This window comes from Neovison vison, chromosome 6 (assembly GCF_020171115.1).
Source record: "Neovison vison isolate M4711 chromosome 6, ASM_NN_V1, whole genome shotgun sequence".
NCBI classification, from domain to species: Eukaryota; Metazoa; Chordata; class Mammalia; order Carnivora; family Mustelidae; genus Neogale; species Neogale vison.
Window position 1 is genome coordinate 1,419,979 of NC_058096.1, and position 27,076 is coordinate 1,447,054.

Sequence of the window (27,076 nt, forward strand, 5' to 3'; positions counted from 1 at the left end):
GAGACCCATGGTTGTCCCCAGCACGCAGCACAGGACTGATGAGTAAACAGAGTCTGTAAGAACCTTCCCGTGAAGAAAACTCCGCGGGGCGGCCTCAGACGTGAGCTCGGCCTCCCAGGTAAGAACGGGCAGCGGCTCCACACAGCGCTGCTCTAAGACCGAGAGGGAAGGAAGGACGTCGTTCTGTGGGGCCAGGGTCTCCGGACGCAGAATCGGCCAGGATACACCAGAAAAAGAATACAACATCGTCCATAGGCGAGAAGTTCTATAAACATTTGTGTTTTTTTAAAGATTTTAATTATTAGACAGAGAGAGAGGTCACAAGTAGGCAGAGGCAGGCGGTGGGGGGGGGCAGGGGCGGAGCAGGCTCCCCGTCAAGCAGAGAGCCCGACGTGGGGCTCCATCCCAGGACCCTGAGATCATGACCTGAGCCCAATGCAGACGCTTAACCCACGGAGCCACCCAGGCACCCCCTCTATAAACTTTTGTTAAATTGAATTCAATGATGAATTTTTTAAAAGTGCTACATTGTAACCAAGTGGGGTTTAGCCCAAGAATCCGAGGCTGGTTACATTCAAAATCCAATCAATGTCATTCACCAGAGGAGCAGAGTAGAAGGACAGGGTTACCGCCACACACAGCAGACACCTGACACCGTCCGGCGTCCGTTCTGATGAGGACGGGGCAAACCCAACAGAAGGGAGCTTCCTCCACGTGCCCAGGGCGGCTACGAGAACCCACAGTGGACACGGAGGGTAATGACGAGAACAAACGCTGGCCCCTCAGATCAGGAGCCGGGTCGGGGGTGATGTAAGGTCAGGAGAGACCCCGGCTCACGTGGACAACCGGGTTTTGACAAAAATGCAGTCAGCTCAGGGGAGAGGGAGTTCCTTTAACAAAGGTGTCGGCAGGCGGCTGGCCGCACGGGGAGCAGGGACACGCACGCTGTGCACGGACTCACGAGCTTGCACGGGACACTGGGCACGAGAGGTCCACATCGCACGTCCACACGGAAAGCCTAGACTTAAAACTCCCACACGAAAACACAGAAGAAAATCTTTGCGGCTGTGGGTTAGGCAAGGATTTCTTAGACTCAAAACCCAAAGAATGATCCACAAAAGGACAAATAAGTAAACGGGATTTCATTAAAATGTAAAATACCTGCTTCTTAAAAGACGCTGTGAGGAGAACTGAAAGAAACCGCAGACTGGGAGGGTATCTGCAAACTACACGCACGGTAAAAGTCGTAGCCACAATATATAAAGAGCTCTCAAAACTCAATAATAAGAAATTAACCCCTTTGAAAATGGGTCATGGATTTGAACAGACAATGCACCAAAGGCAGTTTACAGTGATAAATGAGAACACAGAACGTGATTCACCATCGTTAGTTATTAGGGAAGTTAAAACCACCAGGAGATACCGCTATCCACCAAGAGGCCAGAAATAAAAGGCCCGACAACATCAAGAGTTGGAGAGGTTGTGGAGCAGTTCCTACGCGGCCGGTGGGAATGGAAAGGGGTGCGAGCATCTCCAAAACAGCTGGACAGTTTCTTTTAAAATCACACACATCCCTTCCACACGGTCCAGCCACGTGTCCTCCTGGAGAGAGGAAAGCACACGTCCACACAAGGCTTGTGCAGGAATGTCCACAGCAGTTTTATTTTTTTTTTTAATAGCCAGAAACAAGAAGCAACCCACGTGTCCATCGACAGGCGTGGCTCAGCCAGCCGCAGCGCGTCCTTACAAGGGAACTGCGTTCGGCGGGAAACGGTGCGCACGGCCACGGAGCTCGGTCTCCGAATGATGATGCCGCCTGACAGATGATCGCGCTTCCGTCAGACGGGAGACGAGGGCAGCGCCTCTGCAGCGACCGAAAGCAGGTCAGCGGTGGCCTGGAGATGGCGGGCCGAGCAGAGGGCAGGAGGGAGGGCTCGCGGATCACACGAGCCTGGCGGGCGCTGGGGGTGTTCGCTGGGGCCACGCAGACGTCAGACCGTGTCAAGCGTGGGCTTCAGACGTGTGGACACGATGAGGCTGTTTCTAGAACTCTGAATGACGACGCTGATGAAATGGCAGAGGAAGGACATCTGAAAAGCCTCTTCTCCGTTAAGCAAAGACAGCGGCAGCCAGAACGCTCCGACGACGCCCTCAGGCCCCGGGGAAGGGCCGGCAGACTTGCCGTGGGCACCGCGCATTTGGGGGGTGGGGGTGGGGGAAGAAGGGCGCGGATCTGGGCGGGAACCGTGAGCTCGGGGCACCCTCACCCGCCCCAACCCCATCTGCCCACCCCGTCTCCATGGCAACCCTGGCAGCCACGGGAGGGGGCAGAACAGAGCTGGGTCCCCCCGCCCGAAGCCCACCCCCAGACCCGTGGCTGGCGGTGCCCGGCACTCCTGCCCGCTGAGCGGCTTCACGAGACACGACCCGGAGCTCACCCCAGGAAGGAAGCGCCTTTTCTCCGCGGGAATTCGCTGGAAGAAAGGATCAGAGGCGGCTGTGTAACCCGGCAGCCGCCTGAGGCAGTGGACAGCGGTTGTGGCAAAAATAGACCAGCAAGAGGCTTAACAGCGAACGCTGGGGAGGGAGATGGGCCGGGGGAGACCGGGGAGGCTCCTACACGTTCCCGGGTCTGGGAGGCCGTGCGCGCACCAGAGCTGCGCCCGCGCTCCGTACGGGCCTGGGGAGACTCTGCACGCGGGCCACCCGGCCAGGGGTCACAGCCACATGAGGGGCCCCCGCAACAAAGCCTGGGGCACGCACGGGCTCCCAGAATTTGGGGAGCTCTCCTTCCAATCCTCGGCTGAGCACTGGGCGAGCTGCAGACAGACAAGCTTCCCAGAACTCGTTCATGAAGTCACTGGACAAACAGCAGCAAAACCACAGAGACGGGGAGACTCGGGCTTCCACATCATCTTCTGTCAAGTGTCTAGTTTAAATGATAGAGACACGCAGAGAAGCGAGGGAAGCTCTCCCCCGCGCACGCAGGGCAGATGCGGCGCACAGACACCGGTCCCCGACCCGCACTGGTCCCCGACCCGCACTGGTCCCCGATCCCCACTGGTCGCCGACCTGCACTGGTCCCCGACCTGCACCAGCCTTCACGGAAACCAGGTCCGAAGAACTAAGAAGCAGCCTGGGATCAGCGTGTCGGCAAACAGGGAGGGTCAGCAAAGACACAGAAGGCAGAGGAGATTCTGGAAGCCCAGGAACCGAGGGCAGTGGCCTCGGGTGGGAAAGGGTGGGGAAGGTCAGGGAAGGTCGGTGGAGCCCAGAGCAGTCAGGCTCGTGGACACCTGGACCCCAGCAACAGGGAAGCACGTGTTTCAATATATAGCGAGAGGGTATTTGGAGACACAAGGCCCTGAATGTACCAGATGGGGGGAGAACACTCGTCTGCACGGTGTAGCAGCTCACCAGAGCCCACGGAGGAAAGCCGGGACACCGCCGGGCCGGGACACACTGGGGTCGGAGCCTGAAGGAGAGAGAGGGAGAGAGAGGGCCGGGCTCCCTAGGAGCAAAGAGCGCCAGGCAAGGCTCTGCACACGGAGCCCGTCCTCAAAAATGAAGGTGAAATGGGGGCGCCTGGGTGGCTCAGTGGGTTAAAGCCTCTGCCTTTGCTCAGGTCGTGATCTCAGGGTCCTGGGATTGAGCGCCGTGTCAGGCTCCCTCCTCAGCGGGGAGCCTGTCTCCCCTCTCTCTCTGCCTGCTTGTGATCTCTCTCTCCTCTGTCAAATAAATAAATAAAATCTTTTTTAAAAAAGTTTTTAAAAAATGAAGGTGAAATTAAGACACACAAATGAAATCCGTAACAGAACAATCACGTGTAAATAAACGTATGAGAAAAAGAAGCCAGACCTAGCCCAGCCCTTGGGAGCAGCCCCATGCGGCCTCAAAGAGCCCGGCGGGTCCCCTAACCCAGCGTGCAGGGCAGCGGGCGCGGAGGGCGCTGGGCGCGTCCGCCGGGATCTCCGCCGGGTGGGCTCGGAGCGGCGGTGTGACGGGAGCGTGAGGACACACAGCCGTGCCCGCGGCCCACAGGTGAGCGCACACCCAGCATCCGCGGCCCGAGGAGTGGTCGGCGGTGGCGTGGAATGTCGCCCCTCCAAGACCGGGGACGGACGGCCTCCAACACCGGGCGCGGAGCTAGCTGGCCACTCAAGGTCACTGTCCAGGGTCCACTGGAAGGAAATGCACAGAACAGGGAGACGCACAGACGGGCGGGAGCCGTGAGGAGAGGCGACGGGGGGCGGGGGCGAGCGCCGGAGGGGGCGGGGCTTCTGGTGAGGTGACTAGAACCTTCCGGACCCAACAGAGGAGACAGGAGGCGGCGCAGAACCGCGCCCGTGGACTCAGTGGGGCTGACCTTCACTTTAAACCGGCGGATTTCAAGAAACATGAATTAAATCTCAATGCTCAGAAGTTGCATCAGAGGTTTTCTGTAACAGGTGGGGCTCTGAGGGCACGTGGAGCACACCAGGCTCGGCCGGGCCACCGCGCCCGCGGCCCCAGGGGAAGGCGCCTGCCCGCCCTCGGGGATCCAGCATGTGCGCACCCAGCGGAGACGCAGCCCAGCGGGGCCACTCGGGATACGGGTGACCTGGCCCCACCACGCCCCGCCGCGGGTCTCCCGGAGCAGCCCAGCCCCGTCCTGACCCGGACACCCTGGGCCGGGCGCCCTGGGCTCTGGCCACAGCAGTTGGCAACCTCGGCCAGCTGGCCGCCCTCTCCCTGCGAGGCCTCGTCTTCTCACGCCTGCCGGAACGTTAAGGATGGGGTCTGTGGTGCGTGGGCTGGGTGAGCGGGTCTCTATAGGACATTCTAGCCGCCGGCCCTCGGGGTCAGAAAGCTGTGTGCCTGCTCTCGCCTGGCCCTTGGTGACCATGCCCGGGGTCCGTATCAGGGCCAGTGGAGAGGCTCCAGGGACCGGATCTGGCATGCAGACCCCACCTCCTCTTGCTGGGAGGAAGCAGAGGTGGGCGGAGGGAGCTCGGCCAGGCCCTTGCTACTGGCCAGAGACAGCCTGGGATCCAAGCCCCAGCTCCCGCTCCCGAAAAGCGGGACAGCAAGACGCAGAAGACCCCTGCCTTGTCACACCTCCCCTTGCTGGCTGTTGAACAGCAGGGTCATGTGGCTCCGGGAGCACTGGACCAACCCCAGCGCGCGCGACCACCGGACCCACATGGACTTCGGTTCTGTGGGATACCGGACAGCCCCGCGACTCCCTCTCAGAACTCCCTCTGGGCCGCGCTGCCTCCCACTCCTCAGGAGGCCCGCTCGGGACGATGGGCGTCCTCCATGAGCACCGCAGGGCGTGACCTGACGTCAGGGCCACTCCTGCACGAGAGCCAGGACGACAGGAGATCCCGGGGCCAGGGTTGCAGTCACAGATGTCCCCGGGTCCAGAGAGCTTGGCGGCTCTGGGTTTCGGCTCCCAGAGGCGTCCAGGCGGAGCCCGAGCGCCGACCAACAGAAGCGATTCGCGTCTACTCACCACCACCGGGAGCTCTGAATTTTCTGGAATGCCCCGAAACCAGGATCGCACGGTGTCCAGCCCGTTGCGTCAGCTGGACACTGTCCTGGAGACCCAGCAGCGCCACCAGAGTCACAGCTGGCTCTCGTCCGTCCCGTCTGACGGGTGCTGTGGGTGCGCACATCTGCCGCCGCTCACCTTGGAAAGTTCTTCGGGGTTTGGTTGACCACGGAAAGTGGCCGTGAATGTGAGCTTCCAGTTCCCGGGGGTAAATACCCAAGAGGGAGCCGACGCGTTGCTGCGCCCAGGGCCCCCCAGCTGGAGGCTGTGCGGGGGGCAGGCAGGAGGCCGGCCGCCCCAGGGGCTCCTGGACACACCTGGACAAGGACGTGATGCTCCCCTTCAGGCCTCACGGCAGCCACCCTGGAAACAGAGGCCTCCAGCACCTCGGAAGGAAACGAGGGTGGGGGCCACAGCCCCCCAGCGGCCCGGGCCCCTCTGACCACCGTGCTCACCCGAAGCTTTTCTCCGTTCCAGGAAATCGGGCGCAGGCGGGAGGCGAGGTGCCGAGCCCCGCCCCCTCCAAAGGTCTCCTGATTCCCTGTTCCCAACCTCGCGCCCCCTTCCACCTGGGATCACCCGAGCAGACAGCTCCCAGGAGAGACGGGCAGGGGCATCTCCCGCCAGCCAGCGGGCGAGCCGGGAAGGCCCTCCTGCGCTCCCGACGGGGTGCCCCCTCCCCCGGAGGAGGCAAGGCAGGGCCACAGGCCGAGGGGTGTCCCTTGTGCATCCCCTCCGTGTGCCACCCGAGGTCCCTGCCTCTCTCGCAAGGACACCTGTGGCTGCCTTGGGGCCCAGCCGGACACACAGACCCACCTCCTTACCCTAAAGCCCTTGACCCCATCACACACTTAGCCACACATGGGGATATTCACGGATCCCAGAAACGAGGACGTGAACACAACTTGGGGGGGGTACATTTTTCAGGCTAATACCCAGATTTCTCTACTTTCTAAATGGATGACGTTGTTGTAGAGGAAACTTCTGGGGTAAGACACCTTCCCCCTGTGTCATCTTCTGCGGGAGCTCCCCCGCCCTGGGTGCGTACGGGGCACCGCCGGACCCCAGCCGGACAGGACAGGTGGCCGCGCTGCCGTTGGACACGATGGAGGCTAAGAATCCGGGTGGACTTTCATGCGCTCGTGAAGGGCGTCCCTCCATGTCCACCTTCCTAAGGTGGTTTGGTTTTGTTCTGCTGCGCTTTTTGGGCAGAGTGAAGTTACCGGGGCAGGAAGTCTCTTTATTGGGGACAATCCTGGGAATGAACCCTTTACTTGCACAACCCTGAAACTGACACCCAGGGGTCCCCTGAAGACAGCTGTGAAGTCCCCAGGAGCCCGCCCAAAGACGCCCCACGCCCCAGCACCCCAAGGGCTGCCCTACGTCAGGCCTGAGGAGCGCATGCGCAGGGCTGAGCGACCAGGTCACAGGGCCCGGGCATCGGCCGGGGGGGGACAGGTGGCCTGCAGCTGACCAGCTGGCTGCAGGCCCCGTGGGGATGCCGGGACAGAGCAGGAGCTCATGCGACATCTTTCCCACGAAGAGCTCGGGAGAACCACAGGCAGGCGTTCCCGGGATCGGGGCCGGTGCACTGCCGCGGCCCTACTGCAGTGGCCTCGAGCCACACACGAGGGCCGCTTCCCGCCACCCGCCACGTCTGCAGGACCCGTGTGGGCGAGCAGGGCACACACAGCTCCTGTTTCCTCTGTGCCTCCGTGAGGAAGCAGCCAGGGCTGCTGGGGGACGGAATCACCAGGAAAACGTCCCAGTGAAGACCAGCTCGCTGCTGCGGGCTTTGCAAACATCACAGAACTGGAACGGTCCTGGCAGACAGGAGGGTGCAGGGGCCCAGTGAGGGCCTGCAGGGTCCATGTGGGTCTGGCCCACAGCTGAGGCTCTCCCCACAGCGCGGCCATCTCCAGATCGGAGGTTCAGCCTCCACACGGGTGCGACCCCCCTGAGAACCCCCGGAGCCCAGAGATGCCAGCGGCTGGCTGGGTGAGCAGCTAGGGCACACAGACCCAAGGATGCCAAAGCCCTGCCATGAACTGAAGCCCTGAACCCCAGCACCCAAAACATGACCATAGAGACAGGGTCTACACGGAGGGGACGGAGGTAGAATGAGGCCACTAGGATGACCTTGATGCTATCTGACCCGTGTCCCGAGGAGATCAGGACACAGCCCAGAGGCCGCCTTGAGGACATGGGGGGAGGATGGCGTCCACGCAACTGAGACAGACAGACCTGGGGAGAAGCCAGCCCTGTCCACACCTGGACCGTGGCCGTCTGTCCCCCAGCCCCGGACCAAGGACGTCCATCTTCCAGCTCTGGACCCCAGACGTCCAACCCTGACACTTGGACCCTCGGTGTCTGTCCCCCAGCCCTGGACCCCAAACGTCCATCCCCTAGCCCTGGAACAAGGATGTCCAGCCCCAGCAGAGCAAAAGCAGCCACGGGGGCCGATTCTCATCGTGACAGACAGAGCAGCCCCCCACCCCAGCTGCTTGGGGTCCTGCAGGGAGAGGCGGGGGGTGAGGGCTCGGCCTCTCACACCACATTTCGGTAGCTCAGGAGAGAGCATCAGGTGGGCAGGAAACCCACACTCTCCCCGAGAGCACGGTCGCTGCACGACCCGATCCGAAGCTCCAACCCGGGGCAGGAGGACACAGTCCAGCCCTGGAGATGTAGATGGCCAACTGTAGGCACCACAGAAGCATCGGGGACCAGGGCTGCAGCCCGCAGGGATTAGGGAAACTGAGGTCAGAGGTCGGGGGGGCATCTCCCAACACTCCTTTCAGAGTGAGCCCCACCCTCCTGACCCCCCCGCCCCCCCAACTGCAACTCCCACCCCCAGGGAGGCTGAGCAGCGGCTGACGGGAACCAGGGGCAGGAGTGGCTGGAGCCCCACGTCCTGAGAGCACAAGCCGGCCGGCCGGGAGCCGGAGAACCGGACGAGGTCAGGCCCTGCCCCGGGTCACGGGGCCCAGGTCTGGGGGCTGTGGAGGAGCAGGGCCAGTGCCAGCACCCCGTGCCCACATCTCTGCATGTCAGGACCCTTCCAGCTTGCCGGGTGGGGGCTGCCCACCGAGGCCAGGCCTCTGCTGTCTGCTAGAGCTGGGCCTTCTGCTCCCTTGGCAGCCCCTCCCTCCCCAGCTCCCGGGGCCCGGCCAGCCTCTGCTCCCCCACACTCCTGCAGACCTCAGGGTACTCCCTGTGTCCGGGGGGCATGGGGACCAAGGGTGGCAAGCAGGAGGTGCCCAACTCCTGATGTCCCCAACCCCGGGCAGGGAATGAGGGCGGCTGGTGGGTCCTGTGAGGGCCTCGCACAGACAACCGCTAAGCTGGGGTGGGAGTGGGGGCCCTGCAGGGACAGGCAGCACAGTCCCAGGGGCGGGGGTCACTCCTGGGTGGGGTTTTGTCGGTGACTGCCCCATCGTCCAGTATGCTTGCACCTGTGCGCAGAGGCCACCCCCCGCCCCCTCGTCCCTGCGGGACTCGCCAGCAAAGCTGAACCTGAAGGTAAGAGGGGTTTCTCCTGTAGGCGACAGGCTAGTCCCGACCCGGGTAACAAAGGGGCCAGGTGGAGGGGAAGCCTGTGACCGGGGGGCAAGGAACGTCCAATCTGATGCGGGGGCTGGGAGGACTGGCCATGGACCCACCGCCCAGCGGGCCTTTCCTCTGCACTTGGGCCAGAGGGCCTGGAACCCCGCTGCCCCGGAGAATCACCTGGGAGAGGGGTTCGGATCTGCACTTCCATCCCCACTCACACCCCAGCAGATCAGGGCTGGGTAGCCTGTGTGCCGCTGGGAGCCAGGACCTTGACCCTCTCCTCCTCCCCCAAGTGTGGGACTCAGCCAGAGGCTGGGCGCAGGGACAGGCTGCTGCCCAGCGCCCCTGACCCAGGCTGGGCAGCCCCTCCCCCTTCCCTCCCTGGCCCGCCAGGAGGTCCCCTGAGCAATGTCCGCCCTGGAAACTGTGCACGTGCAGAGCCTACCCCGGGGAGGGGTGGGGGTGGCCTGGCTCATCCTTCCCGTCTGTGCGGCAGAAGGAGCAGAGCTCCACCAGAGGCCAGGCAGGACAGGCAAGGGGCCTGAGGGTCCAGGAGGAGCTGGGACAGCAGGGGTGGAGGCGGGGCCTCTCCTGTTTCCACAGCCTGCTCGACCCTGCCCACCAAGGCGGCCTCAGTGGACCAGTGGCTCCTGTGCAGACGCGGGAAGAGCAGATTCTGACGCCTCCTGGGGGGCCAATGGGCACAGATAGCCCTCCCCTGTCCCGCGTGCACGCCACCCCCACCAGAGCCTGCCTGCAGGTCCCTGGGCATCCCCAAGGCTGGGCTCCAGGCCCCAAAAGCAGAGCTTGACGCCGGTTTCCAAGGGTCATTTCATGTCCCCGCCCTTCCTTCCTCTGGCCCCAGGGAACAGACTGGGAGTGCCCAGAGCAAAGCCAGGCCCCAGCCCCACCCGTTCAGGCCCCGCCACAGAGAGGCCCTTGGTGCCCAGACAGCAGCCCTCAGTGTACAGGCCGCTGTCCCACGAGGCAGCTCCCAAGCTCAGGCCTCCCCCAACCCCGCCCGCACCTGGGTGGCCTCCAGCTGTCCGGGTGTGGCCACCGGCACCTGCTTGTTTTCCTTCCCTCCTGGGAGACAGGCTGCTGCTTCTGGAAAGCGTGTCTGCTATGTGGCTCCTGGAAACACCATCTGACTAAGGCGACTCGGCCCCAGGCGGCCGGTCGGAGGCTGCAGGCACCCAGGGCTCACCACCAGGCGTGAGAGGGAGGCCACTCTGCTCTGGCCCAGGCGAGGACCCGGTTCTAAACGGGGAGATGAAAGAGCCCGGGGTCCCCTCTGGGAGTGGGCGGCCTCCCCGCACCAACCAGCCCCACGGCTGCACTCTGCCCGATGCCAACGGACACCTTGGACGCGGGAGTCCAAGACCCAGGGAGCCCCTTCCACACACGTGCACACAGACGGGCACACGCACTCATGCACGCGCCCCAGCACAGTAAGACACAACACTGGGAAGACACGTGCACACACGGCACGCGCACGTGCACATACACGGGACACGTGTGCACGCACGAAGGGCCGGTCTGCACACACATGCACAGGCGCACACACAGGCCCTCGCGGCAGCACGTGGTGCAGCTCGGAAACCCCGGCTGAGCACCTGGTAAACAAGGAACTGAACTAACACGGAAATCGTTAGAACGTCCCGTAACAGAGTCCCCGGAACTCCGCGTCCTGCGCGCAGGAGACGCAGGAGCCCAGCCGCTCCGACAGACCCATCACCAACCCCTGTTCCCCTCCAGACGCCCTGAGCCCTCCCAGCTCGCGGCCCGGTTTTGGGGACACAGCCCAAGATGGAGGACGGACCACCGTGCTGGGGCAGCCCAGGCTCCGAGGGAGGGCCCAGCGCCGGCCAAGGCTCCTGCGTGCGGTGCCTGGGCGTCTCCCAAACTCATGTCATCACACATGAGGTCCTCGTCCCAGCCCCAGGGTTCTCCAAAGCGTGGTGGGGGGGGTGTCCAGGGCACAACCTCTTTGCCGGCTCAGGACCCCGGGCCTCCTCAGGACAAGGCCAGCTCGTTCCCTGGTGGCTCTTGGGGCTGCGGTTTCATCCCCGCTGCCTGCCGCCCCGCTGCCTGCCGCCTGGCTCAGGGACACGAACAACTAGGGTTGGGGCACCTGAATGGTAGCTACCGAGGGTAGACACCCGACACGTTCACCAGGGCTAGGACAGGTGTGTGCGACTAGGTTTGGGGGGTGCAACAGTGTCAGAGATGATAAATGTGGGAAATGGGACGGGTGTGGGGGATGGGACAGGCCTGGTGGGGGATGCGCGTGGGGCACGGGGAAGGCAGCAGGGGAGGAGTGCACAGCCTGCACGGGTTCGGAACACTCCAGGCAGCGCTGGGATTCGTGTATTATTTTAGTTCTCTTTTTTTTTTTTTTTTAAGATTTTATTTATTTATCTGACAGACAGAGATCACAAGTAGGCAGAGAGGCAGGCAGAGGGGGGAAGGGAAGCAGGCTCCCTGGCGAGCAGAGCGCCCAATGCAGGGCTCGATCCCAGGACCCTGAGATCATGACTTGAGCTGAAAGCAGAGGCTTTGCCCCCCAGGCGCCCCGTCTCCCTGATCTTTAAGTAGACTCACGCCCAGCATGGAGCCCGACACAGGGCCTGAGGCGGGATCAACAGTCGGACGCTCAACCGACCAAGTGCCCCGGCGCCCCGATTTTGATACTCTCTGGATTATTTCGAGGTCCTTTAAGATGACTAGCTTTCCTCAGAGTGCATTTCTGGCCGCCTTCTAGAAGCTTCCGTGGGCCCCGTCTTCCACACTCGGCAGTCACATGCTATTGCCGACTCTGACTCAAGCTGGACGCAGAGCACTGGAGTCATTCCCCGCTGTCCCGCCAGCCCCACCATGGCAGAGAGAACCCTGCGTGCGCGTGGGACGGTGGGCGGCTCGCTGTGGCGGACACCTGTCGTCTCCGTCTCCAGGTGTTTCTGGCCTGGCCGAGGGGTGGCAGCAGCTCCTGACCTCGGCAGCCAAAGTACTGCTGTCTGTTCCCTTGTCTTCTGGCTGGTGCGGCCGTCACAGGAAGGAACATCCATGAAGTGCCAGTGGTTTCCGCTGCGGTGGCCTGGGGCTCCCTGTGGTGTGCACAGTGGGAGCCCAGGCTGCCGAGAGGCCACCATCTGTGGCCCCGCTGGTCACCACACCACATGGACTCCGGAAGCATCCCCAAAAGTGGCACATGTCCCTCACGCCTGAGGCCAGACTGGGAGCATGGCTGTGCCCAAATCCAAGGGCAGGGGTGCAGGCCTACCACAAGCTGGGGATGGTGGGGGAGGGTTAGGGCAGGGTGTCCCTGCCCTGGCGGCCTTGACACTGGGGATGAGGCCACTCGGCCCCAAGCAACCCCGGCGGAGCCAACACAGCCAATGTGCCCCCAGTGCCCCAGGCTTCTGAGAATCGGTCGTCAGGCCCCTGGGCCTCCGCTGGAGGTGGCCATGGGCACACGGTCCTCTGTGGGTCCTTCAAGGCTTCCCTCCTGGGGCTGCCCATCCCCCACGACTCTCCCCTTCCACATCCCCAGAGATCAGGCCCCTGAGCGGACACCTTTCAAGCACAGTTACAGTCAAGCCCAAGGGGAGGGTCGAGGGCGACATGGGGGCAGGCCGTGCCCACCACTGTTCCGGCCTTGTCTCCCGGGCGTCCTGCTCAGACGGGCTCGGAGGCCCCACAGAGCTTTCCAGGAAGGACAGTGCGACTCAGGAAATGTTCCTTATGCAGCGGGATTTGTCACAGATGACAAGGAGACACCAGCAGGCTACAGGGCCAGCAAGGAGGGCAGGCCCTGGCCGTTTAGGGACCGAGCAGAAGGCCCATGGCAGGACCCCAGAGAGGGGTGGTGGCCACAGCAGTGACCTGCTCCCTCTGGACTGTGGGGAGCAGTACATCTGCGGGGCGGGCCAGGCGGGGTCCTGCGGGGCCCACGGTGGCCTCTGCAGAACCTCAGGGCTCCCTCCCCAGGAGATCGGGGCTGGAGGCTGCGCTGAGCAACCCCCCATCCCCACACACCCGGAGCTGCAGCACCAGGCCTGTGGGGTGGGCCCCAACCTCGGGGACCCATGGCAGGGAACACCTGCCTCCTCCCCGCCACCCTTCCCCCCGCCTCCAGAGAGCGGAAGCTCAGAGACACCGAGCGGAACGCTGCCTGGAGACCTGCGAGTTCTCCAGAAGCTCGGGCTGCACCTCTTGCTCGGGGACCCCAGCAACTGAAACATGACCCGAGCCAAGCACGTGACCCCAGGAATGCAAAGCTGAGCAGTCTGGGGAAAAGTAATCACACCGTTCGCCCCCCAGCAGGAAAAATAATAACAAAATAACAAAACACATGACTCTGGCAACAGGAACCAAAAAGGAATTCAGTAACATTGATCCGGTCTCCTACAAGGGTCCCGAAGCAGGAGTGACAGGAAGTCATGCGCGGGAAAGCACACGCCTACCGGAACATCGGAGTTTGCACACGGAAGCTTGTATGCCGCACACACGCACGCACGCACCACACTACACACACGTCCACCCACGCACGTTACGTGTGCACACGTGCAGTATAACATGCTGCGTGTGTATGCACACGCGCACGCATGCTCACAGTCCCACACGTGTGCCCCACAGCAGGTTATGTCCTTAAAAGTGGGACCAGGTGTTCCAGAGGACGGCCCTATCCCCCACCACCCCCAGGATGTGACCCCAGCAGCAGCAGCATCTCCTGGGTCAGAACATGTGTCCCCGTGCTGCCTCCCGTCCAAATCTGGACTCCCCAGTGCCCCTCTCCTGGGCCAAACTGACCAAGGAGTTTTGCTGACTCAAGGTCAGCAAAGTCTGCTTTTTGCTGAATTTGCTGACTCTAAACTGACTCAAGGAGCACTTGGTCCTAGAACAGGAATGGCTGAGGGTCGGGGCTGTTACTGCCCCTCATCCTCAGCCAATGTCATGGACTCATCAGTACCCTTGATCAAGCAAGACCAGGGTCACAGGGTCCTCTGAGGGCTCCTGGCCAAGCCCGGGGAAGTGAGCTATACCTGACTTCTAAAACTGGGGCCGTGCAGCTCAGCCCGCACTCTTCTGGAAGAGGGGGACCCTCATCTGCTCCCAGGGTCGGGCCTGTCCACAATGTGGGGCCCGAGCCCAGCCTCTGGTCCCCAGAGAAGGTCCCCACCCCAGGGCTGTGCTGTCAGGAAGGGCAGCCCCCTCCAGGGTCCAGGCAGCTCTGAGAGAAGAGACAGGAGCACCGGGAGGGGCACTGTGGACTGGCCACCGCCTACGGCCCTGACAACGATGTGGGGCTGCGGCCCTCTGCTCCCCCTTTCACTGCAAGTCCTCCCGTGCGGTCCCACGCCGGTCCCACCCCAGCAGCCGGGGGGCCCAGCTGTGCAGGAGCCAGGCACGGTGCCCAGCCCAGGTCCTCCAGCTGGGCTGCCCTGCGGTGGCCTCAGGGTCTAGGGGCACTGGCAGGACAGAGGACAGACGGCAGCAAATTCTAGAGGAACCTCCAGACACCCAAACCCTCCCAAACACATCCCTCTCCTCCCCCCGCCGCACCTCCCCCCCCAGCCCTCCCCAAGCCCTTCACACAGGAGGAAGACGCTTCCTTTCGAAAGCCCTCTGAGCACAGAGAGGGCCGCCAAGCCAGCAGGCCGCTCACCAGGGGTCCCAGGAGGCCGTCCCCAGAATGCGCACTTATCCACACGCACAAACCCGCGTTGTCCACAAGCATGTGCCCGCGTGCGAGCACCGTGTGTGCACCTACCCACACACACGCGGGGCTCTGTGCTACTCCGGGTAGACGTGCACAATACACACGAGTGTTAAAAAGACGAGAGGCCCGGACCCCGCACCCATCAGGACGATCCCCGCCCAGACCCCGCACCCATCAGGACGATCCCCGCCCGGACCCCGCACCCATCAGGACGATCCCTGCCCGGAACCCATGCGCTGTCAGCCAAGGCAGCCTCCGTGGCTGAGCCGGGCCATGCCCGGACCCTCCCCTCCTCCAGGGGAAGCTCCAGCGGAAGCCCGGGACCAGGGCGGCCGGGAGGCGACAGGGCTGCCAGGACGGGGCTCTCATTCAACGGCCCAGCTCCAGCTGCCCCCAACCCCAGTGCGGGGGCCCCTCAACTGACTTGGCTGAAGCTCCGGTCCCTCCCTTCCTGCAGCGCCTCCACCCTCCTGCCCTCCCACCGCCTCCAGGGGCCTCTCCCTCCACCCCCCCACCCCACCCGAAGGGTCAGAGCGACGTGGGCAGGGCTGAGCCACAGCAGGACCACTAGCCGCCTTCTTAGGGGCACCTGTTGCTCCTGCCCTTGGATGTCTGGCCCGGGCCCAGGGCCTGCGGCGTCAGACCCGCAGAGGAGCCGTCCTGACCACCCGGCCACCAGCAGCCACCGATCCCTCCCCTGCGCAGCGGCGCGTCCGGTCAGCAACGGAAGAGCTCACCGTGGCCCAGGTCAGGGGGCAGCTCAGACCTCCTGGCAGCAGGACCGGCAACACGAGGACCTGGCGAGAGGACGTGCTGCCCACGTGAGCTCACTGGGGGACGTGGTGGACGGTGCTGTGGACGGCTCTCGCGGGAAGCCCAGGCCTTGCCCTGTTCTCTGCAAAGGAAACCACCATCTGCCCTCGGCCTCCCCCCTTTTCCTGACTGGAATGTGGACGTGATGGCTGGGGTGCTAGCAGCTGCTGAGCACCAGGAGGAGTAAGAGACCGGGCTGCTGACCCAGCACCTTGCATCCAGCTTCCTTCTGGGAGGGACAACCCACCCTCTTCCACATGATGAGCTGCTGTGACTTGCATTCTCAGTCACAAGCAGCACAGCAGGAACTAGCAGATGACCATCGCACCCCCTCCGGTCCCCCACTAGATGGCATCCCCAGCCTGTTCCGTAGTAATGCTGGGTCAGCCCCAGGCCGGCCTCTGTGTACCCCTCATCCACCCGCCCGGGACCTCCACCACCGGTTTGTGTTTGGGACAGGAGCTCAGCCGGCAGGAGCCAGGAGCGGACATCTTCCTCACTCACACTTGCCACTGTCCCCTCCCCTAGAGACCTCCTAGTGCGGCCCAGGGCCCCCACTGAGCTATGGCAGACAGCTGCCCCCACCAGACTGCGCTTCCATGGCACGTGCTGGGTGTGGCCCAAGGACCTGCCACAGATGGGGACAGAAAGGCTGGCTGGGAATGAACGGGGTGGGAGGCAGCCACCCTACCAGGTGGCAGGCTAGAGGATGGGGCACTTTAGCCTGCTGGGTGGGGGGATGATGGCCAGGTCCATCAGACCCAGGGGCATGTGTCTGCAGGAGGCAGAGGGAGGGCCGCTCACACAGGCGCCCAGAGCCTGGGGGGCTGACCAGGACAGATTCTCTAATTGCACATCGTGATGTAATTAAAATCTGTTCCCAACTTAGGAGCCCGGAGGCGGGAACAATTACTGCTGTGCACAAGCCCTGGGCACCCAAGCAGGGAGACGGGCACCCGACCCCTGTACTGTCCTTGTCGGGCATTGACCAGAACCCAGAGTGGAGGTCAAGAGCCTCAGTGGGGCTCCAGGGGCGGTGGGGGTGGGGGCTGGAAGCTCTGCATTCCTGAGGACCTCAACCTCAGCAGGGAAAGCACCTGCTACCCCAGCTCCAGCCCCAACCCGGGGGCACTCCCCTCTCCGGGCTCTTGGGCTCCCTCCTCTGCAGACAAAGTCCCAACCCTCAGGGCCCCCTCTTCTGCCGACAGAGACCACAACAGGAACAGGAACGGAAAAGGCTTCAGCCTGGCAGGAGGCCCTGCAGACTCCAGGGCCCAGCAGCCTCTGTGGCACCAGAAGACATATGAATTCAGATCCAAGTAAGCACTATTTCACCCCAGAATCTGAAAAATCACATTTCCCAATCTTAACAAAGCCGCAACACAAGCCAACATCACGAACACGTCTGTGATTATCACAGTAGCCATGTTACTTTAATAACTGTAGAATGAAATGCAGTTTATTGAGTCTGTTTGACTTCTAAATAAGGAAGCTGTCCACGCAAGCCAAGGGTCTCGGGTCCAGAAGCAGGGGACCAGCTGGCCCGGGAACGCGCCATCAGAGAGAGACCGGAAGGCTGGCGTCTTGCTATCTCTAGGAGCCGACTGGCTCCCCCGTGTCCTGGAAACGTGAACTGATAGCGGCACCCTGGAACCCGGGCCATGGGGTGGCGGCCAAGAACCCACTAGGGCCAGGCGGGGGCCAGACCCCAACATCTCAGCACAACGTGACCAGCCTAAGCAGCCGCCCCGGGCATTACTGCCGCCTGGACGGTATTCCAGAAGCGGCCTGCGCGACACCGGACTTCCACACAACACGGGGCCTTCCCAGGCAGCGCTGCCTGTGCCTGACTCACCATCCAGCTGCGACGGCCCCGCTCGGACGCTGGTCTCGGCCCAAGGAAAAGGCTCTGAAGCAGCCAGGGAGCCTGAGCCCACGTGAAAGTCCGCACACGGAGGCTGCGGGGCTGCCTCAGGGCCACGGGTCACCGCCTGGAGCCAGACCCAGGCCCCTCTTGGTGCAGCCCGCAGCCCAGACAGCAGAGACAAGAAGCCCACGTGAGCCGGTCCCGCCGGCCCGCCTGGAGCGACCCCGAGGGCCGTGCGTTCACACCAGCGCCTTCCTCCCTGCCAGGTGCTTCGGGGTCAGGAACCCTCTGCCCGCCGCACACCCTGCAGACACGAGGCTGCCCCACCCAAACCCGGGGCTTGGTCACCTGGGCCAACGCAGGCCACCGGTTCCTGTCTCTGGTTCATTCACGGACTCACTGCCGCACCCAACAGGGCAAATCACCCCCTGCCCTCAAGCGTTTCTGTCCTCAGGAAAGCCAGGCAGCTCTGAGGACATAAGGTTAACACCAGGCAGGACAAGGGCTGGGTGCTGAGGTCCGGGGGCGCCAGGAGGCCCTCATCACCATGAGGGGACCCCCAGCCCACCGCCCAAGGCCCCAGCGCAGTGCTCTGCTGCCCACGGCTGCCCCACGCCTCCCCCTTCCTTCTCCCGCACGGCCGTCCCACCGCACGAAGCCTGTCGCCCGGCGTCTACCCCATAGGCAAGGTCACCTCCTCCCTGCCCCACTTGGCGAGTGGCCGTTGACTCTGGGTGTGGACCTTCGGTTCACCTGGGAGCTTCCGAGAATGCCACTGCCCTGACCCTCCCCTGACCCAGTGTGTCTTCGATGACTCCCATCTACCTGGAACCTCAGAGCACGACTGTACTTGGAAATGGAACCCGCGGCGCCATTAGCTGACGGGAGGCCATCCTACAGGACAGCGGCCTGACCCAGTGACTCCCGGGAGGCAGAGCAGCAACAGGGTGATGCAGCCACCAGCCGGGGACGCCAGAGCTGCTGGCAGACGGGACCGCCCTGTCTGGAGGCCTCCGGAGGCGGCGTGGGCTCGCCAGCAGGGACCAGACTCCATGGGAGAACGCATTCCCGGTGTCTGAAATCACCTCATCTGCTGACGTGTTGCCCAAGACACAACTTTGGTGGGTGCCGCAGGCAAGCGTCCGGCCCGGCCCACACTTGTGGGGAGAACAGGCGGCGGCGCGTCCCGGGGTGGTGTCCGTTACACGGGTCCCACGGCGCCGGCACCGTGCACGCACACACACACGCACACACACAGCAGAACGGGGACAGCAGACGCGGCAACCAGGACCCCAGGGGGAAGAGGAGAGGGTCCTGGGGAGGGAGGATCCCCGTGGGTCGCTGGAGTCCTTCAGAAGGGGGTCCTGACGGCGTCAGGCTGGGGCCGGGGGACCTGCAGAGTGAGCCTGCGGGCCCCATCTGTGCCAGAGAACAGACCCACGCAGCCCTGCACGAACACAACTGTTCCCCTCGCCGCTTACCCTGCCGTGCACACCAGAAACCACGCCCACGCACGCAGGCTTCCCTTCCTGCTCCGCGGCAGGCGTCCGGCCACACCCAGGGGACACCCGGAACGGCCTCTCCCGCCACAGCGGTCACCGGTATCCGGCACTCTGCTCTGGGGCTGAGGTCCCCACATATTCGAGGCTTCCCGGAGTGGGGGGGGGGTTCTTCAGAGGTCAGTGGTCAGGGCAGCCTACCCTCCATGCACCCCTCCCCTGCCCCGGCACAGGCTCCTCTGGCACGCCCTGGAACCCGGGAGGCCGGGAACTCTTTTCCCTTCAGATAACACGTAACACACTCGCAGTCACTGCCACCAAACTCAGACGTGCGGACAAGCGTGATGGAGAGACAAGAGGGCGGCCGGGCCCCACTCGGGTTCTCCCGCACATGTTTATTGCAAACGCGAGTCGATCACAAACACGTTGTGAACAGCTCATCTCGCTTAAGGGGAACCAGCGTCCCTGCCGAAGACAGGAGAGCACCGTCGCTCCGAGGCCGGCGGCCTGTCCAGACCTCCGGCCGAGGGGACTCAGGCTCCCACGCGCAGCCTCAGAGGCCACACCTGTCCCTTTCCGTGTCCTGTTCCTGGGAGGCGTGACACTGTGTGCTCTGGTGGCGAGAAGGGGTCCAGGATGCCCAATGGCGGCGGGGCACAGGCTCGGACTCCCTTCAGCCACCCGTGCCCAGAGAGCCCCGGCACCCGAGGTCGACGACACTGCCCGAGCGCACGCCAGGTCGGCCACAAAGCCCAGAGTGCCTGGCGCCTGGACGCCCCACCCGCACACCACAGCGAGGCCACGGGTACTGGGTATCCCGGCCCTGGCCCCGCGGGTGATGGGGCTTCCCTGGGTCGGGAGCTGCTGCCCTGGGTGCCCGGCCCCCACACCGCACACCCCCCGGACAAGCCCAGGCCCTTAGGGGTGCAGTCTGCCCTTGCAGCCTGGCCTCCAAACCCCGGCTTCGGAAGGGAAATGCCCATCTTGCTCCCAGGCGGGACCAGGTCTTCTGGGTCTGCCGGCCGCTAGACGACGGCGGCCCGGCTCACCTCAATGCCAGGGGCAGGTCGGGAGCGATGCGGGCTGGGAGCCCAAGGGAGACACAGGGGGAAAGGGCTGGGGGGCAGGGCATGGGGGCCACGACCCAAGAGGAGCGGACAGGAGCCCCTGGGAACTGGGAGGGCAGCAGCCGCCCACAGAACCCGCCTGGACAGCATCTCGGGCTGCAGAGGAGCTGGGGAGGCGCAGAGCCAGCCGGGTGGGCAGTTGTGCCGAGGGACCCCAAGCAAGAGACTGCCCAGGAGCAGTCTGGAAGGAAGCCCAGGGACTGTGGGGAGCACAGAGGAGTGCCCTCACCCCAACACCTGTGACGGTGCCCTCACTTTCGCGGTGGGCTCTCTGGCCGGGTTCGGGGCAAGGACGGCAAGGGGCGGGTCCCTGGAGCTCCTGGGACGCCTCAGGGCTGCATCAGAGCTGGCTGCCGCCGTCCAGCTGCACCTGCCGGGCCAGCTGTTGCCCGATGGCCAGGAGGGGGCTGGCCCTGTAAGCTGGACTGGCCAGCAGCTCCTGAAAGCGAGCCCTTTCTTCATCCCTGAAAGAAAAGAGATCAGAGCAGGTCAGCAAACCCCGTGCCTTCCGCATGGGGGGCGGGGAAAGGGAGGGTATCAGCAGTAGCCCAGCCCGGCTGTGCTGTCTCTGGGCACCTCGGGGCAAGCTAGACACTGGAGTGGGTAGGCCAGGCGCCAGAGGTTACACAGGGCAGAGTCCCTGGGGCCCGAGGGTGGCTTCAGGAAGGTGGGTGGGGGCAGTGGCGCCATGGGGGTGGGTGGGGAAGGCAGCAGGGCAGGGAGGGGGCTTAGGAGCGGCTTGGCTGGGTCAGGCCCCAGGAGGACTGGCCCCAATGGTGGGGGAGGGAGTGGCTGCCCTGAAGCCCCTCCAGATCGCACAGGCTCTGGAACCACTGTACCTAGCCGCGGCTTTGAGGGACTGGCACCCCTGCCCACCCCCCAGGACGTGGGTACCGGGCCCCCCACCCCCAACTCCAATGCGGAGCTGCTATTCAAGGCAGGAAGAAGCGGACACACGTGGGGAGGCAGACGGAGCCTTACATAAGAGGCGCCCTCCCTCCCGCGCTGCCGCCCCTGGGCTCGAGACGGGCCGTGCCCACAAATAGGCGCCTGGCGGGAGCTGGAGGGCTTCCTCCGGCAGAGGTCCGAGCCCCAGGGGTCCACAGTGGCGGCCGCCACTCTCGCCACGTGGGTCTCTATGCCCAGCCAGCCCCCAGGTAGAGCCTGGGGTCACGCCGCCTCTCAGAAGCACAGAGGCGGGGCGCCTGGGCAGCTCGGTCTGAAGCCACGGCCATCCGCCCAGGTCAAGATCCCAGAGTCCCAGGATCAAGCCCCGCATCGGGCTCCCCAGCCCAGCTACAAACAGGCTGCTTCGTGCCAATGAGGAGCCACTGGCCAGAGGCCGGACAGCCCCGGGGAGCGGAGGAGGACAGGAGCAGGCGCACGCAGGCCCACCATGGCGGTGGCCGTACTCACAGGAGCAGGCGCCTCTCCGCAGCGCTCATGCGGCTCAGCTCGGCGGGCCGGGGCCTGCGGCTCACCCTGTGGGGGGCACAGAGAAGCAAGTCAGCAGAGGCTCCCCCCGACCTTCTCCCGGTGCGACGCCACCGTCACCAGCACAGTCTGCCCCCTGCGGAGTGGTCACCAGGAGGCGCATGAGGCAGCAGGAAGGGCGAGGACACCAGAGCCCCGGGCCAACACCTAAATTTAGCCTCCTGCCCGGGAGACCTCGTCCTTTATTCATGGTTTCCGTTAAAATATGGATGAGAGACTTGTCTCCTGTGCCCATGCTCAGCGCAGGCCTGCGGAGACAGCGGCTCAGGGCCACACATTTCCCTGGGCCACCGTGGACGCCCTGCCCGCGGCCAGCCGGTCATGCGTCACCTGCAGCCCCGTCCTCTCACTGCCGTCCCTCCCCGTGCTCACCCCGAGCAGGCCCCTCTCGGCAGTGGCCGGCATCTCCAGGCCCTGGATCCGAGCCCCCACCCAACACCCCTGTACCCCATCCACAAAAACGTATAATCGGACTGTCTGGGTGGCTCAGTCAGTTAAGCATCCGACTCCGGATTCCGGCCCAGGTCGTGACCTCAGGGTCATGCGACTGAGCCCTGCATCGGGCTCCGCACTCGGCAGGAAGTCTGCCCCACCAGCACCGGAGGGAGCGGCTCTGGACACCAGCGGACGAGGGATGACCCCTGGGACAACCTTTGTACCCCTGACACCTCAGCGTCCCTGTCACACCGGCAAGCGCTCTCCTGCGGGAGCACCCAGGAAACTCCCAGCTTTGCGGCTCTCCGGCAGGCAGCGGACCCAGCCCCAGCACTCGCCCGCCGATGCGCGGGAGCCCACGTGGCAGGTCCCACCCCCCGGGGCCTAGCAAACCAAGCAGGCAGAAACCCCAAATGATGCAGACTCGTCCAAATCCACAGCTTCAGGTGAGGCCGTGAAGTCCAGCGGGGGGCGGCCCAGTGGGTCCTGCTATTCCCAGCCTGCTCTCCGTAGCCGCTGCTGGTCTGTAAGATCCGGGGGGGCTGAGCCGGCAGGAAGCACCCCCGACCCTGGTGGCCAACCAGGGGCGCTCTGAGAATCCATGGCAGCAGCCTCAAGACGTGGCCAAGGCCACCAGGCCCACATGGGGTCCAACAGGTGGCTGGCCTGGTGGCTCAGCCACCCAAAGCTCCCCGGTCCAGTTCCAGAAAAGACAAGGTGACCTTGGCCTGACGTTCTTCGCAGAGAACGGGTTTCCTAGAGAACTAACCTCCCACCGAGGAACAGTGTCACTGTGTTGGTGCAACTGTGCAGTGTAGTGTCCCCCAGATGGCAGGGACACCGCCTGGGAAGCTGTGCTCAGACGGCTCGGACCCCAGGCTCCCTGTGGCCCCCGCCCCATGAGGCCACATCACAGGTGTGGGATGAGCTTAGAGCGGCCCAGGGCCTTGGTCAGGGTGGCCCAGTAAGTGACTGATGACCCCTGCGCTTGGGTCTGGGGGTCCAGGGCCACAAGGCCAGCCCCCTTCTGTCCCATCCCAATGCTAGGACACACGCAGAGGAGGGGGGACAACACACACTAATCAGCAGTCACCTGTGCCATCTGCCTGCCTCCTAGACTCAGCCTCTGCTGTGGCCCGCCCAGCGCGGAACCTCCCCCTGGCTCCAGGACCCTGCCCCGGTGAGGCAGGAAGGGGACCAAACGCTCCCGTGACCACACTGAGGGCTTGGCCTGTGCTCAGGACCCCAGGGCTGAGGGGTGAGCGCCGGGGACTCTACCCTTTAAGATAGGGCTGGGGGCTCTCAGCTGGGCCTCAGCCGGCTCGGAAGCACAAGGGAGAAAAAGGAAACGAAGGCCAAGCTCACCAGCCGCCTGGGGAAGGGGGACACCGAGCTTGGGGAGCACGGCTGGTTGGCACAGTCCCTGTATACTGTAGACGCAGACACGGGCTATATCCTCACCCCACCCACCCCGTGGGGACAGGATGGCGGGAAGCTCTGCATTTGGACTGTCCTGGTCCCCGTGGCTAACTCTGGCCCGTTCCCTTCAGCCTGCTGAGTTCTGAGTCCTAGGGAACGACTAAAACTAAGGGTGATCCTGGGGACCCTCAGACTCCAGGCCAGTGTTACAGGGAAGCTGGTCCTGCGGCGCCCGGCAGGCTCAGTCAGTGGAACATGTGACCTGGTGTCAGCATCGTGGGTTTGAGCCCCACAGTGGGTGTGCACATTGCTTAAAAATAAAACCTTAGGAAACCAACAAACAAACAAAAAGGTTGGTCTTGTCAACTGTTGTGGTACTTTTGCAGGGACGCGCTGGGGGCGCACACAGAGCTCCTCACTCCCGCCGCAAGACAGACCGGGGCGCTCGCAGAAACGCGGATTCCAGGATCAGGCAGGACCTGCCCGGGCCCTAGAGCACCAGGCAGAGCCAGAAGGGAAGGAGCCCCCACCCTGAGGGGCGTGTCAGAGGGACAGAGGAGCCACCTGAAGGGGCTCCCGGTGGCCAGAGCCGGACCCGTGCCAGCTGCAGAGTGAAGTCGTGCTGGATCACGGCCCGCACTGTGCGTAACTACCCACGAGTCCGCACCGACATCGTCTGCGGCTCACGCGCGCTGGTACCGAAACGGTATTTCCTCCCCCGAAGGAGAACCCCCGTGTCCGCACAGCCGCTCTGTCCTCGGCAGTGGAGTGTGCCTCCCCCTCCTCACGTGTGGGCTGTGCCCCAGGGGACGGTGCAGGGAAGGGAAGGAGCCACGTGGGGTGGGGACACCCGGCAGACCCACCTCCGCCAGGTGACCACAGCCCACGTGAGCAGGGACAGTTTATGCTGACGACAGGCACCTTGCCTGGATGGAAGGAGACGGACACTTGCCCTCTGCGGTCTCCCCCGCCACAGCCCCTGGCCCCGGTGACCCACGAGGAACCGCCATGGGAATTCCAATAAGGGTGTCTCCCCGGATGCCTGACTGGGCCTCCCCCAACAGTCGGGGTCCTCGGAGGGACGGTCACAGCCAAGAGGAGACGGAAAGGGACGTGACCGATGTCGCGTGGTGTCCCGGACGGGATCCTGGGACAGATGTTAGGGGCGACGGAGGACATCTGAATAAACCGTGAGCGTAATTCCATCACTCTTATTTTTCGCTGTTATTTACGTATCCACGCTGGCTCCTTAACGGCGCCCGGCACACCCGGAACCCGCCGCTGACGAGGGGCTGGTGTCGGGGCCGCGGGGCCTCTCAGCGTTTCTCTGTAAACCCGAAACTCTTCTGCAGTAACGTTATTCAAACAAACAGCCTCCCGGTGCCAAGACACACTTGAGGAGGGACAGTGACCCTGTCCAATAGGAGGCTCAGCGGGAGACCAGAAGCCACCTCAGCTACGGCCCAGCTCGACACCCAGGCCGCGGGAGGCCACACGCCCTCCCCTCGGCGGCCTGCCGGGTGCTGACGCAGCTCTTCTCCCCCCCCGGGAGCCCAGAGCACACTTTTCAGATGAGAAAACTGAAAGCAGGGAAAGGACACTTGACCGGGGTCACATTTTTTATGGAGAACCGGGGGGATTTGCCTCTCAGGCTCTGGCTCCATCCCTAGTCTCAACCCTGAAGGCCACTCCTTGACTCCGTGTCCGGACCAAAGGTTCTGGGTGCTTCCATCCCGGGGGCTGGCCCGGGATCTTCCGACTCTGGCGCCTAGTGGCCAGAGCTGGTCAGACACCCCCCTGCCGAGCCAATGCAGCGGGGCCCGGGGAGGGACCGCAAAAGGACTGGCTTCCCTAGAGCACGCGAGTCCCGGGGAGGCAGGAAGCGCTACAGGAGCGCGCGCTTCCGGGACGGGCAGCTGAAGGCCGCGGCTGTGGTGGCAGGCGGGGACCCTGCGGGTGAGCCCCGCAGCTGGCAGGACCGCGGCCCTCCCGGCTAAGCCACTCCGAGGCTCACAGTGGAGAAGGCCGACAGGCGCCCCTCGTCCCCACGCCGGCCGGGCCGCTCGCCTCCAGAGGCCCCAGGGCTCCCAGCCCCACGCGGGGGAGTCACCACAGCACGTGCTTCCTTGAGGCTCGGGCCACGGGAGCGAGGGCTTCTGCACCAACAAGGAGGTCAGGCGCTTCAGCGGCCTCTGCCTCCCCCTGCCCCCTGCCGGTTCTTCTCGGGGCTCTGGACACAGGTCAGCGGCTGCCACCCCGGCAGGGCCGGCCCCATCCTGGCGCCGCAATGCCCAGGCCGCAGACGGACACTCACCCCCGGGCTCGGGGCTGCCGCGCACCCGCCTCCAGCTCCAGCAGCTCGGGGAGGGCGTCTCTCAGGGGCTGCAGGTCCCCCACCACCACCGCGGCCCTCCGTCTCCGCTCCGCCTTGCGCTGCCGCTCCGCCAGCTTTATGGCTTCGATTTCTGGGGGGAGAGAGGACAGTGGGTTAACGAGAGGAGCAGAGAGCAAGGGACGTGCACACAAGCGACCGGCTTCTTCCCCGAGCAGGGCCGGGAGGCGGCACCTCCATTCGGCCGGGGAGGCCGGGAGCAGGCCGGGAGCCTAACGGCGAAGGCCAACCCCGAGCTGCACACGCGGGCGCTCTTTCTGAAAGGGACTCTGGCTCGGCGGCCTGTGCGCGGCGGGCGTGGGGGCTGCTGCATCAAAGGGGTCGAGGGGCAGACGACAGGAAGAGTGCGTCACGGAGGGTCACGCAAGCCTGTGCTCCCCACGCTCCTCTGGGGACGCACCAGCAAGGAGAAAGCGGGTCCCCACATATGGGAGCAGGCATCACGGGGCTCCCAGAAGGCGCTGCCCGGCAGACTGGGCCTCTGAGGGGGCAGCGCAGCCTCTGCGAAGGGGGCCCTGGGGTAGGCTGGGGGCCAGCACGGCTGAGTGGAGAACAGGGAGCTGGAGGAGAAGCCCGCACCGGCCAGCAGGGCAGGGCCTGTGTGGGGCACAGCCTTGGGAATTTCTTTTAAGATTCATTCATCTGAGAACACGTGGGCACGAGGGGGGCAGGGCAGAGGGAGAGGGAGGGGAAGGCGCAGACTCCCTGCTGAGTGGGAGCCCGACACAGGGCCGCATCCCGGGATCCTGAGACCAGGATGTGAGCCGAAATCGAAAGGTGGACACTTAACCGACGGAGCCCACCAGCTCCCCAAAGCCTGGGGATTTGATTTTCATTTAGAAATATCTTTATTTTACATTTGCTAATAAAATACGTGCTCCAACCAGTGTGGCTGGAGGGCAACTCCCAGAATCCGGGAGGCGGCGGCAAGGCTGCGCCCCAGTCACTCCCCCGACTCCCGTGTCCACACCTGCCGGCCAACAAGAAGCCCAGGGGAAGGTCCCCAGAAACCAGGTGTGCGGCGGACAGCACGTGACCGATGGCCCCTTGCATCATGCACAGCGCAGCTGGGTCCCAGCCTCTGCCCCCGGCCTGGGAACCACTCACACCCCTTCCATCACCACTACCCAGAGGCTGGAGCCCTGCCCGACAACGAGAAGACACGAAACGCGAGGTGAGGAAGATGAAACGTCCTCTCCGTTCTTGGTGCCGTGATTTTCATGTAG

At 64.1% G+C, this 27,076-nt stretch overlaps 1 protein-coding gene across 7 annotated transcripts in view; it reads right to left on the reverse strand.

Moving 5' to 3' along the window:
- Nucleotides 1–11,586: 11,586 nt before the first annotated feature.
- Nucleotides 11,587–27,076, reverse strand: part of SLX9 (SLX9 ribosome biogenesis factor) — a 37,150-nt gene continuing 21,660 nt past the window's right edge. For 4 of the 7 annotated variants that reach the window (XM_044250836.1, XM_044250835.1, XM_044250834.1 and 1 more), the window contains 3 exons: nucleotides 25,773–25,923; nucleotides 21,527–21,592; nucleotides 19,314–20,574 (listed from right to left, as the gene is read on the reverse strand). In XM_044250836.1, coding sequence (XP_044106771.1) covers nucleotides 20,451–20,574; nucleotides 21,527–21,592; nucleotides 25,773–25,923 — 341 coding nt within the window. In that variant the 3' untranslated portion in view covers nucleotides 19,314–20,450. Of the gene's footprint in view, nucleotides 12,190–19,313; nucleotides 20,575–21,526; nucleotides 21,593–25,772; nucleotides 25,924–27,076 lie in introns of those variants that run through there. The other 3 variants (XR_006384942.1, XR_006384943.1, XR_006384941.1) reach the window with 3 other exon arrangements.